Source organism: Poromitra crassiceps (genome assembly GCF_964638095.1).
Source record: "Poromitra crassiceps genome assembly, chromosome: 30".
In the NCBI taxonomy this organism is placed as follows: Eukaryota; Metazoa; Chordata; class Actinopteri; order Beryciformes; family Melamphaidae; genus Poromitra; species Poromitra crassiceps.
The window spans coordinates 5,216,516-5,234,015 of NC_139652.1; the positions used below are offsets into that span (position 1 = coordinate 5,216,516).

Sequence of the window (17,500 nt, forward strand, 5' to 3'; positions counted from 1 at the left end):
CCCCTGGCAAAGTGCCACGGACCCCTGGGGGTCCGCGGACCCCCATTTGAGAACCACTGATCTAGGTAATCTAGGGGTCCTTTATTAGCCTATATATTGACAATATAAGACAATAAAAGAATACCCCCCATGCCGCCCCCCCCCCCCTCTACCCCCCCCCCCCCACACACACACACACACACACACACACCCACAAAACAGTGCGACCAAATCATGTGCTGGGTGACCAACCGAAAAAGTTGGTCACACCAGCGCTACCAGTGGAAAAGTTAGTTTGGAACCCTGCGCCAATGCTATAAAATTGTATTCCGGTCTGCTAAATGGGTGTGGTCGCCTCTCCCCCCCCATCCCCCGACCTCGTTTGGAAGTGTTGTTGTCACTAAGATATCTGCAGATTTTTACAGCGTGGCTATTAAGGAAGTAAGTAAGTAAGTTAGCATGATGTACTGTATGTGCTGGTCAACTTGCTGGTCTTGCTGGTGACCAGTTTAGAGTGTGTATTTACCCGTGTAAAAATCCTCTCTCACGGGATTCTTTAGAAATGTCTGCTCATAGGATGCAGGACTTTTTGACCTTTCTGGAATTTGAAAGGAAACAACTACGTTACGTCATTTAGCCACTGGTGGCTTTAGCCTCCTTTCCTTTTCAGTCAGTGGCTTCCTGCCACTGTGCCAGTAGTGCAGTTTATTTAGTTGTGTTAGTCTGTGTTAACTCCTCCTACCATACCAGCCATTCCTTTACAATCTGTGTTAACTTTTACCATACCAGCCATTCCTTTACAATCTGTGTTAACTCCTACCATACCAGCCATTCCTTTACAATCTGTGTTCACTCCTCCTACCATACCAGCCATTCCTTTACAATCTGTGTTAACTCCTCCTACCATACCAGCCATTCCTTTACAATCTGTGTTAACTCCTCCTACCATACCAGTCATTCCTTTACAATCTGTGTTAACTCCTCCTACCATACCAGCCATTCCTTTACAATCTGTGTTCACTCCTCCTACCATACCAGCCATTCCTTTACAATCTGTGTTAACTCCTACCATACCAGCCATTCCTTTACAATCTGTGTTAACTCCTCCTACCATACCAGCCATTCCTTTACAATCTGTGTTAACTCCTCCTACCATACCAGCCATTCCTTTACAATCTGTGTTAACTCCTCCTACCATACCAGTCATTCCTTTACAATCTGTGTTAACTCCTCCTACCATACCAGCCATTCCTTTACAATCTGTGTTCACTCCTCCTACCATACCAGCCATTCCTTTACAATCTGTGTTAACTCCTCCTACCATACCAGCCATTCCTTTACAATCTGTGTTAACTCCTCCTACCATACCAGCCATTCCTTTACAACCTGTGTTAACTCCTCCTACCATACCAGCCATTCCTTTACAATCTGTGTTAACTCCTACCATACCAGCCATTCCTTTACAATCTGTGTTAACTCCTCCTACCATACCAGCCATTCCTTTACAATCTGTGTTAACTCCTACCATACCAGCCATTCCTTTACAATCTGTGTTCACTCCTCCTACCATACCAGCCATTCCTTTACAATCTGTGTTAACTCCTCCTACCATACCAGCCATTCCTTTACAATCTGTGTTAACTCCTCCTACCATACCAGTCATTCCTTTACAATCTGTGTTAACTCCTACCATACCAGCCATTCCTTTACAATCTGTGTTAACTCCTACCATACCAGCCATTCCTTTACAATCTGTGTTAACTCCTCCTACCATACCAGCCATTCCTTTACAATCTGTGTTCACTCCTCCTACCATACCAGCCATTCCTTTACAATCTGTGTTAACTCCTCCTACCATACCAGCCATTCCTTTACAATCTGTGTTAACTCCTCCTACCATACCAGCCATTCCTTTACAATCTGTGTTAACTCCTCCTACCATACCAGCCATTCCTTTACAATCTGTGTTAACTCCTCCTACCATACCAGCCATTCCTTTACAATCTGTGTTAACTCCTCCTACCATACCAGCCATTCCTTTACAACCTGTGTTAACTCCTCCTACCATACCAGCCATTCCTTTACAATCTGTGTTAACTCCTCCTACCATACCAGCCATTCCTTTACAATCTGTGTTAACTCCTCCTACCATACCAGTCATTCCTTTACAATCTGTGTTCACTCCTCCTACCATACCAGCCATTCCTTTACAATCTGTGTTCACTCCTCCTACCATACCAGCCATTCCTTTACAATCTGTGTTAACTCCTCCTACCATACCAGCCATTCCTTTACAACCTGTGTTAACTCCTCCTACCATACCAGCCATTCCTTTACAATCTGTGTTAACTCCTCCTACCATACCAGCCATTCCTTTACAATCTGTGTTAACTCCTCCTACCATACCAGCCATTCCTTTACAATCTGTGTTAACTCCTACCATACCAGCCATTCCTTTACAATCTGTGTTCACTCCTCCTACCATACCAGCCATTCCTTTACAATCTGTGTTAACTCCTCCTACCATACCAGCCATTCCTTTACAATCTGTGTTAACTCCTCCTACCATACCAGCCATTCCTTTACAATCTGTGTTAACTCCTCCTACCATACCAGCCATTCCTTTACAATCTGTGTTCACTCCTCCTACCATACCAGCCATTCCTTTACAATCTGTGTTCACTCCTCCTACCATACCAGCCATTCCTTTACAATCTGTGTTAACTCCTCCTACCATACCAGCCATTCCTTTACAATCTGTGTTCACTCCTCCTACCATACCAGCCATTCCTTTACAATCTGTGTTAACTCCTCCTACCATACCAGCCATTCCTTTACAATCTGTGTTAACTCCTCCTACCATACCAGCCATTCCTTTACAATCTGTGTTAACTCCTCCTACCATACCAGCCCTTCCTTTACAATCTGTGTTAACTCCTCCTACCATACCAGCCATTCCTTTACAATCTGTGTTAACTCCTCCTACCATACCAGCCATTCCTTTACAATCTGTGTTAACTCCTCCTACCATACCAGCCATTCCTTTACAATCTGTGTTAACTCCTCCTACCATACCAGCCATTCCTTTACAACCTGTGTTAACTCCTACCATACCAGCCATTCCTTTACAATCTGTGTTAACTCCTCCTACCATACCAGCCATTCCTTTACAATCTGTGTTAACTCCTCCTACCATACCAGCCATTCCTTTACAACCTGTGTTAACTCCTCCTACCATACCAGCCCTTCCTTTACAATCTGTGTTCACTCCTCCTACCATACCAGCCCTTCCTTTACAATCTGTTAACTCCTACCATACCAGCCATTCCTTTACAATCTGTGTTAACTCCTCCTACCATACCAGCCATTCCTTTACAATCTGTGTTAACTCCTACCTTACCAGCCATTCCTTTCCTGTTGCATCATTCCCTGCAGTTTACATGTAATCCAACCCGGTGTCTGTTGCTCTCATGTCCACATACACACACATGTGGGAATACACACACATGCACGCTTATGTGTATGTTTGTCCGTATGTGTATGTTTGTTTTGTCCTTTGTTCTCTGCAAAGCACTTGTTGACAAACTGCGTACAGCACTTTGGAAACAATTACATTTGACTTGTAGTATATACATTAATTGGTCAGATGCAATGGGGCCACAGAGGCCTCACAGACCCCTGTGGGGAACGTCTTTGTCCTGATCTTCCATGTTGTTAACCATCACAATATCAACTTGTGTGAATCTCCTCCGCTCCCCCAGGAAGCTGCAAGTTGGGCCATTCACAGCCTGTTATTACATGGAGCCGGACTGAACCATTCAGCAGAGGAGCAGGATGAGAGGTAGAACATGCCAGACACAGGGGTTTTCCTGCCTCAAAATGAGGCGGAGGGGGTACTATTGTAGAGCCCGACCTATATGAGATTTTTGAGACCGATGCCGATTTTAACTGGAACAAATTCACAGATTACCGATAAGCGGCTGATATAATGTTTCTTTTTCTATATGGATTGTGCCGATATGACTATGCAAAGGTACTCAGATGGCTGCTTTTTTAAACCAATAGATTTATTCAAGAATATTTAACATCACATCCACTGAGTTTGTTTGTTAAAAATAGTGTTTTGCAAGAAAACACCCGTCCGAGTTTTGTCGAGTCTCATGTCGAGAGCTGGAGGTGGGCACGAAATCTGACGGAGTTGGCTTCCTGGTGATTCTCTATGCAGGAGAAACCCTGGCCACACACGTCTTCTGCATGTGCTAACATTGTCTTGTACGTGTTTGTGGTGACATGTACAGTGAAAGTGAAATGAATGTTGTCACACATGGAGATATCTTTAGCAAACAAAGAGAAAGCTTTCAGCTCTCTCAAGGACAATAGAGATGATGTATTCACTGTAATCTCAGTTTCTCTGAAAGCACGTAATGTGGAACATTTGATGTTAACAGTCAGCATAACGGAATGTCTTGCATCTTGCCATGAATGTGACGAGGGGCTTTCTCTGACATGTGTGTCAAAGGTGCCATGGGGTGATGAGGGGCTTTCTCTGACATGTGTGTCAAAGGTGCCATGGGGTGATGAGGGGCTTTCTCTGACATGTGTGTCAAAGGTGCCATGGAGTGATGGGCTTTCTCTGACATGTGTGTCGAAGGTGCCATGGGGTGATGGGCTTTCTCTGACATGTGTCAAATGTGACATGGGGTGATGATGGGCTTTCTCTGACATGTGTCAAAGGTGCCATGGGGTAATGAGGTGCTTTCTGACATGTGTGTCAAAGGTGCCATGGGGTGATGATGGGCTTTCTCTGACATGTGTCAAAGGTGCCATGGGGTAATGAGGGGCTTTCTCTGACATGTGTGTCAAAGGTGCCATGGGGTGATGAGGGGCTTTCTCTGACATGTATGTCAAAGGTGCCATGGGGCAATGAGGGGCTTTCTCTGACATGTGTGTCAAAGGTGCCATGGGGTAATGAGGGGCTTTCTCTGACATGTGTGTCAAAGGTGCCATGGGGTGATGGGCTTTCTCTGACATGTGTGTCAAAGGTGCCATGGGGTGATGGGCTTTCTCTGACATGTGTGTCGAAGGTGCCATGGGGTGATGAGGGGCTTTCTCTGACATGTGTCAAATGTGACATGGGGTGATGATGGGCTTTCTCTGACGTGTGTCAAAGGTGCCATGGAGTGATGTAATAACATTTGCTACGTTGTTGTTCATGCTTGTTTTCAGGACTCCTGTTCACAGACAGTTAATGGCGGCCATGCTGCTCCACTCCTCCTCTCCCAGAGTGTTCAAAGCTGCTACTAGTGCCTTGGGCACCCTCATTACACACAACAGTGAGTACACTAGTGCCATGGGCACCCTCATTACACACAACAGTGAGTATACTAGTCCCATGGGCACCCTCATTACACACAACGAGTCATTTGCACCATTGCCACCCTAATACACATTTAGAAGTGGAACAAATCAGGTGTCGGACTAAAAAAGTGTGACTCAATATTCATACATCAGTAATATAGACCTGTTTCAATGCATATGACCCCCCACCCATCAAACAAATACCTGTTCAAGTGTTGCACCCAGGTGTGTTGGCAACTTCAAAGTCTGTTCTGTTCTGTCTGCAGGTAAAATGCGTTCTCTGCTGCTGTCCAACGGCCTCCATGTCAACCTGGTGGAGATGATGAAGAGACACTCGATCTCCGCCGAAGTCTCCATTAACGCCTGCAAACTGCTCAACCTCCTCTTCCAAGGAAGGTGGGGACAAACTAGTTTTACAACAGTTGGTTTATGATATCACAAATTGTAAAGATAAAAAAAACACCCAAACATTACAGTGCTCGAGACTGCGACCAAAATGGCATAGGCGACCATTATTTTAGAGTGTGCGGGTAAATATCATGCAGTCACGTTGGTGCGAGTGCAGGATGATCCGCTGATGTGCGAGTCCGGTGCAGCAGTGCTTCTCACACTTACAAACTCCACTTGAATTTGGAATGAGATGAAGAAGACATTAGTCTTATAGTCTGTGTCATGTCTGGAATAACGAAAATATGATAGACTCGCTATTCCATGAGCCAGAAGAGAGACATATACTAGCCTATATCGAGGAAGGAGGCGAGTCCCTTCCGCCCCGAACAGGCGCCCCGACCAACCAGAGGAGGCGCTAGTGCAGCAACCAGGACACATACCCCTCATTCCTGCTTTCCACCCGCAGGCACAGCCAATCGTGCCTGTATGGACGCCCGAACAAGCCGGAGGTAACACGGGGGCGCAAACCTGCGACCCTTGTGTTGGTAGGCAGGGAATCTACCGCCACACTACCCGCCCATTCATTTGTCTTTTTTTATATTTTTATTTTTTTAGCAATTTAAATTTTTTAGAACACAGAAAAACTAAAAAATGAACAAACTCAGATACAGGAAAAGAAAAGAAAAGAAAGAAAAAACATACATACACTAGTGCCACCAGTTACATACAGCTTGTAAATATATATAAATTGTGCTTGTAAATATATATATACACATATATAAATGAGTGGGATCCCACACAAGGGAGAAAGACCAGCTGGGCGAATCACCCATCACCCCTAACCTCGTCAAGGTAGGCCAGAAACGGCTCCTAAATAGTTTGAAATCTCCCAGTCTCTCCATTCGTGAGAGACAGAGATATTAATTTGTCATTTTTGACTGAACCTTGTCCCATGTACTGTATGTATGTAGGACGGCCACTCTGGATGAGCTGAACATGGCCATGGGTCAGATCCTCAGCGCCATGAAGGTCCACAACTTCCATCCGGAGCTGCAGCTGGAGGCACTGCAGGCCAGCCTGGTCTTCCTCTGCCCAGGTACTGTGAAGTGGAAACCCTCAAAGTTCTCCTTTTTATTTTGGTCAGAGACAGTTTATTCAGAGCGAGACGGCTCAGCTGCCAGTCACTTCCTGTATGCGTTTCACCACTGTCACGCCTCATTAGGAGACAGGGGCCGGTTGCACCAACTGGTCTTAAGCTAAGTTGGTCGTAACTTTAGGACCTAACAGCTACGCCGGTTGCACCAAGACGACTTAAGCCTTATTTTCACTAAGACCAGGCGTAACTCCTACGCCTGGTCAGGAGGAGGCGTAGAGCCTGCCTGTAACAGAGATCTCCGCGGAGACCTTTTTGACCGTCATCGTCGTAACACCGCCAGTTCGCCGTCTTTAAAAGCACGACGTTAGATTATAACTAACTAGTTGTGTGGCTTAGCCTTCCAAAATGTTGCCGTTAGTTTTTTAGAAGTTAATACATAGAATTGGGAACGTTACATTCAATTTCATTCAGACTGTCTTTCTGGCTCAATCGCCGCCATTTTTCCCCCGGAGCGAGGGAGGGTGAGAGGAGGGAGGGTGTTTTACAGTAGTGGCTGAGAGAGCGTAGTGGCACAGTGACGCTCCAAGCAGGTTGCGAGGCACATTTTTTGCAACATCATCCAATCAGGGGGCATTCCCTGGCAATTCACATGGACGCGCATTGCTACGACCAGCATAGTTAAGACCAGACGTAAGCCGTGTTGGTGCAACAGGCGTAAATCCACTCTAAAGACTGGTCTTAACTAAGACCGACGTAGGAGTTACGACCAGGCATAGTTAAGACCACTTGGTGCAACCGGACCCAGGTCTATTCGAGTCAATGGGAGAAGGGAATGTGAACACAGATTATGACTGATTCTTTCACTCCGAGTCACCAAAGTAAATATTGGACCCATTTTTCACAAGCCACATATCTTCTGAACATTCTGACACTAAAACGGCATTTTTCAGACGGACAAATCAGGAGAAAATGTACTTTGTTCGAGATTTGTCTCTGTCTCAGCAACACACTCTCGTGAGATTTGGCAACAGAGCTAACGTTAGCAGGTAGCAATTAGCTAAAGCTACATCCGAAGTTGCAGATGTAGTAGCTAAATCTGTGCTTGGAAAAAAAAATCTTATTTTCAGTGGCTATCTTAGTCTTAGTTATCTTACTTAGCGCACGATCTCTAGCTCAACTTGGCTTGCTAGGTCAGGGGCAGGTTGAGAGTAAACAGTCTCAGACAAGGAGAGGTGACCACGCCTATTTAGGAGACCAAATAGGAAGAGTGGAATACTGGAAGAGTTGCCTGCAATGAGTCATTTTGCTAGTGTATTTTTAAGCGGTGCAGCCTCTTCTATAAGTGACTTTGCGTGTGTTCACTGTGATTTGGGGATTCACCGAGATTTTGGGGAGACTCGAGGCGACAAGGAAGGGGGGGGTGTATGTCGCCCCGCCCCCGCCCTCTCCTCTCCGGTCTGCACAGACAGACAGGGCACAGGGCAGACGTGTAGAGAGAGGGAGGCCGAGGAGTGGAGGACGATAGCGCTTCGTCGGTAATACACACACGCACACACGGTCACACGCACGACACGTTCACGCACACACGCGCACAGTCTAAGACACGTCTGGGAATCAATGGTGAATTCATTTCCTCATTGGCGAGGCTTTGGCACGCTATGGAGAGAGCCGCTTGAAACACACGCACACGGCAGTAATGCACGCACGCACACTTGCACACAGCACGGACGGGCGCGTGCACGGACGCACGCACGGGTCGGACATGCACGAAACTGCACCACTTATCTCAACAGCTGGGTGTGTTTTTTGTGTCTTTGTTTGGGTGGTAACAGTTTGCTGTGGTGTTCCTGGCTGCACTGCACTCCCCAGAGATCGCTTGTCAATCAAACAGTGTGGGCAGAGCTTGTATGGTGTCACCATGGCTGAACGAGCACAAGCTGTCACTGCTTGTGCTCGCCAGAAATGTAAAATGCATCACCTGTGCTATTAAAAGCAAGACACAACAGACGGTGGCATTATGAGCACCAACGAGTCTGCCTGCAAATGAATAGGCCATTGGAATGTTGATCTCCTGCGTGTTTTAAAGATGAGCTCCACTAAAAACTACCATGCCTGGAATGAGAAGGAGCTGGTTTCCATCAGAGACTTATACATAGATGGTCATTTTGCATCCTTTGATCTACTGAAGAGGAAGTTTGAGTTGCCCGGCACGAACTGGCTCAGATTCCTGCAAATCAGAAATGATGTTCGATCCAAGATTCACACCTTTGAAGAGCTCCCAAATGAACATGCTTTTTTCGATTTAGTGCTGCGCCCTTCTCACTCCAAGCATCTTGTCTCTAGGTTTGTATGTCTGTTTGACACCTGCACCACGGACTCTACTGAGAGGATTAGAGAAACGTGGCAGGGGGAACTTGGTATTGATTTATCTGACATGATATGGGAAAGGAGTCTGTGGTACAACTCTGCTCAGTGAATAGCAGACACCAGCTGATCCAATTTAAAGTTGCTCACAGTCTTCACTATTCCAAGCATACACTACACAGGATCTTCCCTTCTGTCTCACCACTGTGTGTCAGGTGTTGGAGGGCACTCTGTCTCATGCCTTCTGGTTCTGCCCTTCACTGACGGAATTCTGGGCCAAAATATTTGACTGGTACTCTAAGGCCTACAAAATAGATGTAACCATTCAGCCGGAGGGGGGGTAGAACTCCATCTTCGGCTGCTCGGAGTCCTCTCTGAACTTCCCGACAGCTGTGCAACAGTCTCTGACACGGGACAACTGTTACCAAAAAACTCATTCTGAAGGAATGGAAGTCGTCCTCTTCACCTTCTTTCCAACCGTGGTTGATGGACATGACCTCTGTTATACGGATGGAGAGACTAATGGCTCATTTCCACCACATTTTACAGCCCGTCACCACTCGGCTCTACTTGTTTCAACCCGATGGACGTTTTGCTTCCACCGCTGGTCATCTGCCTCCGCCCACACCTGGTCGTCATAGCGACCGCATATCTGCCCTCCGCCCATATTCCGAAGTAGGCTATAACATAACGTTACAATTAAATCCATACACAGAACTTTTAAACTGTTTATGAAATACTGGTGCCTCTAAATGACCTACAGTGTACATGGGCAAATGTGACAATCGGCCAGGAGAATGGATATCACTTTGTTGTTAGTCAAACTCACATGCATGCGCTGCGCGAGGGACGGGGGTTGCGCTAGAGTGAAGCCTGTACCCCGGCGGCTCTCACCAGGCAAGACCGCGGCTTCACCAGAGCCCCGCTTGTGGCCTAGCGGAGCCGACGCAGCACTCAACTACAAGCGCTTCCTGAGCAGCGGACTTTTGGACAATTGAAACCACCGCCACGATTTTATTTCACCACAGGCGAAGGCAGCAACACAAAAGACTGATGGAAAAGCATAACAGAAGAGAAGGTAAGCTCCACTAAACTGGTATGCAGCATTGCATTGACAGTCAGTAGGATAGACAGAGTAAACACGATTCTGCCTGGCCAATCAGTCGTCTACAATGTTTTCACGTCACCGTATGAACCCGGGTTCACAGAATAGAACCTCGACGAGGCAGGTACGAAAAGTAGCACGACTCGACCCCAATACAACCCGGGCTGTCCCCGTTTTTGATCGGTGGAATGAGACAAAAAAGCGAGACGAGCTGGGCGGGGCCGCGTTGATACCAGCGGTGGAAATGGGCCATTAGGTTCCTGAGGACCAATTCACTTAAAAAGTTTTCAACCATTTGGGGCCTGTTTCTAGCCTACCTCAATGAGGTTAGGGGTGACGGGTGACTCACCTGGCTGGTTTCTCATGGACCCTTTGTGTGGGATCCCAGACACAATATCTCTCACAAGCACATAAGCACCTTATGCAGCTGGCAATCACATTGTAATATTGAATGTCGATAATATATGTACCGTAAATTCCGGACTATAAGACGCACCGGTGTATAAGCCGCGGGACCAAAATTGACTATTTTTTTCTTCTATAAGCCGCACCGGTCTATAAGCCGCGGGTGTTTTGATGTTTAATTACCATATGAAAGGGTTCGTGCACAGAGAGGAATGTCGGGAAAGCGATGGCTGTTTGGGGAAGCTCCCATTTATTAACATTTCAACAAAACAAAACAAAAGTCAGGTCACTAATCCCCAGACAAAATCACACAACAATAGGCTATATGTGCAGCAAACCTGTAACCAGAGAAGTCAAGTCACTAATGCTCGTCTTCCTCTTCTTCCTGCGTACTGAAACCACCAAAGTCCTCATCTTCAGTGTCGGAAACGAACAGGTTCAGGGTGGCTTCGTCAACCACTCTCCTCTCTCCTTCATTGTCACTCAAAACCAACGAACTCCTCTTCATCTATAGCTGTGTTTCCATTACAGTTTTTCGCAAAAGAATTGCGATATTTCTACAACTTCGACAATGTACAATTGCGACTTGTAGGCGTTTCCATTGAAGTTGCGTTTGAGTGATTCCCCGTTGCAGCAGCTGCCACAGTGATTACGCACGGGGATCTGCCCCATATCCCGTCCCCTGCATGCTCAAATCCAACCAATGGTCAATGGAAATCCCAACATGAAGTTACAATGCATATAAACGAGCCTGATTATCAATTCAAAAGAAAATGAGTCGCAAAATGTTGCTGGCTGCGTGAATGCAGTCAGCGCGACAGGCAGAGGAAAAAAGGTAGCCTAATAGCCTACAACTGGTCCGATTTAGAGATGGAGGGGGGAAAAGGCTGATTTGGTTCTATAATTGCACCTGAAACGTGTGCAATGTATTAGCCTACTCACAGTCACTGTATTCACTTCAGACAGCACCACCGCACCAGTGTGTGCTTTTCATCCTCTCATCTCGCCGCTGTGCCAAATGCGCGCACACAGGCAGCCTGCTGTCACCATGGACCGATTTCTGCCATTAAACATTATCTAATTTGCCCGGCTACGCTTTTGCACAACACTCGTCTTTCTGCTAGGTAGCGTTGCTTCAAAGTTTTCCACTTGCTGCGGAGGTTTTGACACGGCTATCGAACCTTACTTACCAAACTTATTTTCCGCTCCTTTTCCAAGGGATAATATGGGTCACATGACGTGCAAATGCGAAAAATGTGTTTCCATTACACTTTTGCGATAAACTGCTATATCGACACGTCTGAAAAACCACCTCATGATCATCTACTGCTCGTTCTCATGCTGTCGAGAACGAGCAAAGCTTTTTTTTGGTGAAAGAATCCTCCAGGGCGCTTCTTGTTAACAGTCCGAGTGAGTGGCAGGTCGAACGTCAAAGGCACTTCATCCATATTTATGATCTGCTCCGGTTCGATGGAATATTCCTTGATCTTCCTTTGTGTGAATTCGCCGAAGTTTGTGATTTTCTCCTGGTAGTCGGGGGAGGGAGTTGATGGGCTTGTGGCCGTTTGCTTACCGTAATTACCATATGTAAGTGGTCACGCACAGAGGGGATTGTCGGGAAAGAGATGGCTGTTTGAGGAAGCTCCCATTTACCGTATTACCGTAACATTTCAACAAAACAACATAACACAACACCACCGTTGTTTATTTTTACAGTGCACACAGTGTCCGCGGTGTGGTGAAAAGAGGGCAAGAGAGGAAATTAAAACAGAAGTGGATTTATAGTTAGAAAGAGTGCTAAAAAAGAGAGATTTTTTTTTTTTTTTTTTTTTTTTTCTGAAAAAATCCATAGATAAGACGCACCGTTATATAAGCCGCAGGGGCCAAAAAACGGGAAAAAAGCCGCGGCTTATAGTCCGGAATTTACGGTATGTATGTTTCCCCTCCCTGTGTCTGTCTAAGCATGTTCGTTTGTCTTGTCTGTGCACTGTTCTGAAAAATGTAAAAATAAAATGTTGGGGGGAAAAAAAGAAGATTAGCTGCACTGACTCGTCAGAGGAAGCAGTGGAATGCAAGCTGATCCAGTTAAGTGGAACAGCTTGTTACCAGTGTTTTGACTTCAACCCAAACTAGGTTAAAATGTAGACTGCCCCTGCTGTCAGAACTCAGCAGCACATTTGTCACACTCCTAATTAGATTGGTGAGTTATAAAATCATATTTGTGTGTGTGCAATGGTTTACCGCTCTTCCTTTGATTCTGCTCTGCGGTGTGTGTGTGTGTGTGTGTGTGTGTGTGTGTGGAGCTGGAGCAGACCATTTCACAGCTGGGCTACAGGTGTAAACTTATAGTTTTCATATTTGGTAGCCTGGGTCATGTTCATAAGCTGGTTGTGAGTAGGGATGGGGGCGATCCGATCCAATATCGGTATCGGGTGCCGATATGGCACTAATTCACGGATCGGATCGGATCGGAAATTGATTTTTTTTTTTTTTTTTTTTTTTTGCAATTCCAGCGCACAGCTGGCCGTAATTTGTATAATAATGTATAATAGTATCCTTCTTTGCCTTGTATATTTTCTTAATTTTGTCTGCTTTTTGCAAGGTATATAAAAAAATAAAACTTTAATTGGCCAAATCTTTGCCTATACTGTATATTCAAGAAAAATATTGGTATCGGCATAATATCGGTATCGGCAGATATCCAAATTCAGGTATCGGAATCGGATCGGAAGTGAAAAAAGTGGATCGGTGCATCCCTAGTTGTGAGAGGCCTCCAGATGGCTGGTCTACCTAAGAGAAGGGCCAAACAGTTAGCAAGGTATTGTTCAGTATCTGCTATTATTGGCAGTCGCTCAATATGGAGAAGGCGCTGCTTTTTGTACCCATGAAATTGGATACTGTCCCTTGTATTACAGTATAACTATGTCAATCTGTCTTTGTCATCACCCTGTGCGGTATTATATATATCTTCTTTGTATGCATTATTGTGGTCGCCAATTAGGCACTCTTGTATCTGACCAACTCCCAACATCTGATTGCATTACTAGTGTTTATGTCCTTTGTACTCTGTATCTATGTGGACATAAATAAATCATTTAAATGTGTGTGTGTGTGTGTGTGTGTGTGTGTGTGCGTGTGCATGCATGCGTGCGTGTGTGTGTGTGTGTGCATTTGCATTTGCATTCCCAGACAGGAGTTTGCGCGAGCACGGCCACTCGGTGGCCGACCCCGACATGGCTGACGTGTCGCTGAAGGTCCTGAAGAACCAGTGTGTGGTGGAGGGGGCGCACACCGTCTACCTGGAGGCTCTCAACAGGGTACGAACACTGACAAACGCTAGGCCAATCAGAGGCAGAGATGGGCGGGTCATGCCTTCGCCAAGATATTGCTTCCAGGTCACAGAGAAGAAATGAACACAAAATTGAGAAAGTTGAGTTTTCCGCACGGGTATTTGAATTCCCAATTTCCATTTACAAGCACATCAAATTAAATTGGATAACAGATAATGGATAACGGCCCTTTTTTTTTTTATTATCAAAGAAAAACGGAAAATGACTCGTTTTTAGTTTTTCATTTCACAATTTCAAAACGAAAATCTGTTGAAACAGTGTCCAAACGATTTTCTTTGTGGTGTTAAAGCTAGAAGAAACTCAGAATCAAAGTAGGCTACTCTACTGTAGGCTACATTATATAGGCTAGCTAAACTAAATAAGGCATTTGTTGAGAGTTGACAAGTTAGGGCAGTATTTTTAAGATTTTGGGAAGTTAGGATGCTTCTGTAATACACGTTTCCTATCTTAAATTAGAATAAGAACATTAACTTAGGAACTGTTAATTTGCAATGGCTATTTTGCTAAATCAGGTCCTAACTCTGGATTTACAAGTCAGGAAGTTTCTGTAATATGGCCCCTTGATCTGAGAAACCCAAAGATATCATGGTAGTATTAATCAGCATATTGATGAATGTACAGTATACTGTGTACGTTATTTATTTTACTCTTGTTTTTTGTGGTGTATGTCCCTTCCATTAACCAGGATGGTACACATTGTTGTTGCATGTATGTTTACTGATGTGTGTGTATACTGTACTGATGTGTGCGTGCGTATGTGTGTGTGTGTGTGTGTGTGTTTGTATGTATGTGTGTGTGTGTGCATGTGTGTGTGTGTGTGTAGTTTATTAGCAGCTCGTCCATACAGAAGTGTGGTTTGCGGGTGCTGTCTGCTCTGGCTGACTGCTCCGGTGCAGTGGACCTGCTTTGCCAGCAGGGGGCGATAGACACAGTGCTGCATACACTACAGATGTTCCCAAGGGAGCGAGGTACACTTCTGCTTTGATATGTTGTCATGGCCGTCAGTCAGATATGGCATACCGTAGTGCTAGAGATAGGGCAATCTGAAAACATCACATTTCCTTCAAGCTGCTGTAAGTGATGTATTTTTGTTTAAATACATGTTAAATAACTTGGTGTGGATCTGTCTGAAATCATATGGGACAGGAGTCTGTCTGTGGTCCAGCTCTGCTCAGTTAATAGAAGACATCAACTTATCCAATTTAAATTTGCTCACCGTCTTCATTACTCCAAGCATAGGTTACACAAGATATATCCTTCGGTCTCACCACTATGTGATAGGTGTCGGGTGTCGGAGGGCACACTGTCCCATGCTTTTTGGTTTTGCCCTTCACTATCAGGATTCTGGGCCGAAATATTTGACTGGTACTCTAAGGCAGAGGTTCTCAAATGTTTTTCAGGCAAGGACCCCTTACAAGATAGAAAATATACCGGGGACTGACTCATTTTGATTTGTGATTTTGGGCTAAGCTTAATTGTTTCCACGGTAATGTGCTTGACTTTTAAATTGATAGGTTTGTTAGATTAGAATGTAATCCATTAACCATTTTAGATTCAAAGCATAACATTTTCGTTGAACTATGAAGCTTTTGCACACAAAAAAAAAAAAAAAAACCTTTGTAGTTTTATTTTCCTGAAAACTTTCCGCGGACCCCCTTGCAAAGTGCCACGGACCTCTGGGGGTCCCCGGACCCCCATTTGAAAACCACTGCTCTAAGGCCTACAAAATAACCCTCCAACTGGAGGCGGAACTCGCCATCTTCGGCTGCTCAGAGTCCTCTTTGCTCCTCCCAACGGCCGTGCAGCAAACTCTGACACAGGGAATGACAGTTGCCAAGAAACTAATTTTGAAGGTCATGTTTTCTCCCCCTAACCTCCTGTAGAGATACACTACTGGGGTCTGAACCTGCTCTACTACCTCGTAACCAAGAAGAAGCTGTCGAGAATGATGGTGCCAGTGCTGGCCTCCGTCCTGGCCGCCTCACTCATCCAGTACAGACAAGATCCTGAGCTGAGACTGAAGGTGAGCTGAGTGTTTTTGCTCTGATGGAGGGAAAAATCCAAAACACAACGTTGACTGCTACACTTTCCCAACGACAACGGGGTACTTTTCCTTCTTTGTATAAATCAGGGGTAAGGTCGGTGTTATAGTTTGATGTAGGGGGTTTCATTTTTCATTTTTTATTTGAATCTTTATTTTAGTTTTGGTCCAAGTGAAATGTTCTATGGTCTCTCCGGATTCTAAATATTACTAAATCGATTGGTTTGACCAAGTAAAGCTATTTTTATAAGCATTTTATGAAATGAATGGCGGAAAATCCTTTGGTGCATATGGACCACAAAGGAAATACGTTTAATGACTTTATTGTGATATTCTGATGAATTATTTTAAACTGTATGCTTGTTGGTGTATTGGATTTTTTAATTTGTCAAATAAATTCAATCAATCAATCAATCAATCAATGCCCAACCCAGAAGAGGGCGTGACTTGTCCTACCCAGAGTGATATAGAAGAGAGAGTGGCGCCAACGGAAGTCCAAAATGCATGACCAACGTGTGCGGTTGAATAGTTCCAGGAAGTACGTTTGAATGCATAAAATAATGCTGATAATAGGCTATAAAATTTGATTCTTTAAACGTCTGACCCTTTCAAAGTACATCTAAGTACAAGTACCGTTCTGCTGCAACTCGACAGCACTGCTTAATCCAGAACCTTACTTCCGGGAACTATTGCAAGGGGAAAAAAAGAAAGAAAGTCCATTGGAGTGAATGGAGATGACTGTTATATCTCTATAGCTCGTCTGTCGCTGTCGGTCTGTCCTGCAGGGTTTTCAGGTGGCTCTGAGGATGATGGACGCCTGTTCAGGAGCGGCTGCTGAGCTTCAGAGAGAAGACTTCGACCGGCAGATCTTCCAACAGCTCAGAGAGGAGCCTCCTGACCACAGCCACAACCTGGTAAGCTGGACGGTGGGACGCTTTCTCTCTGTCTCTTTCTCTCCTCATCCAAGGCTGCACTTGTTTTCTATGAAAGTCCCTAAAGTATGTGCTCTTGAATGGCGTACCGCAAGGATGATGTATTTTTGGGGGTATTTTCAGGGAAAAAGTCTCTGGCGTTTTAGAATGGGGATTTCACTTAAATGCATAAAATAAGAGGTCTGTGGTGAACAAAGGTTTATGCGAATGTGAATTTGGGTTCAGCAGGATAGTCTTCACGAACGTTAATCACTTTTATGCCTTTTTGAAGCGTTTTCTAAAAAAACGCAAATGAGTGTTTGCCTGGCACAAACACACACACACACCCACACACACACACCCCGTGTTAAAAAAACGCATTTATGTTCCAAAAGTCATAAAAGCTATTCATGTTTGTGAATATTATCCTGCTGAACCCAAATTCGTGTTGCCATAAACTTTTGTTAACCACAGACCTTGATGCATTTAAGTGAAACACCC

At 45.0% G+C, this 17,500-nt stretch overlaps 1 protein-coding gene across 1 annotated transcript in view; it reads left to right on the forward strand.

The window, feature by feature from the left end:
- lrrk2 (leucine-rich repeat kinase 2) overlaps positions 1-17,500 on the forward strand; it is a gene marked incomplete at its 5' end in the record, with an annotated part of 86,077 nt that overhangs the window by 16,010 nt on the left and 52,567 nt on the right. The window contains 8 exons of the mRNA XM_083663295.1: positions 3,741-3,820; positions 5,206-5,312; positions 5,604-5,733; positions 6,699-6,823; positions 13,887-14,014; positions 14,871-15,015; positions 15,931-16,070; positions 16,874-17,002. Of these exons, the coding sequence (XP_083519421.1) occupies positions 3,741-3,820; positions 5,206-5,312; positions 5,604-5,733; positions 6,699-6,823; positions 13,887-14,014; positions 14,871-15,015; positions 15,931-16,070; positions 16,874-17,002 (984 nt within the window). The remainder of the gene's footprint in view (positions 1-3,740; positions 3,821-5,205; positions 5,313-5,603; positions 5,734-6,698; positions 6,824-13,886; positions 14,015-14,870; positions 15,016-15,930; positions 16,071-16,873; positions 17,003-17,500) is intronic.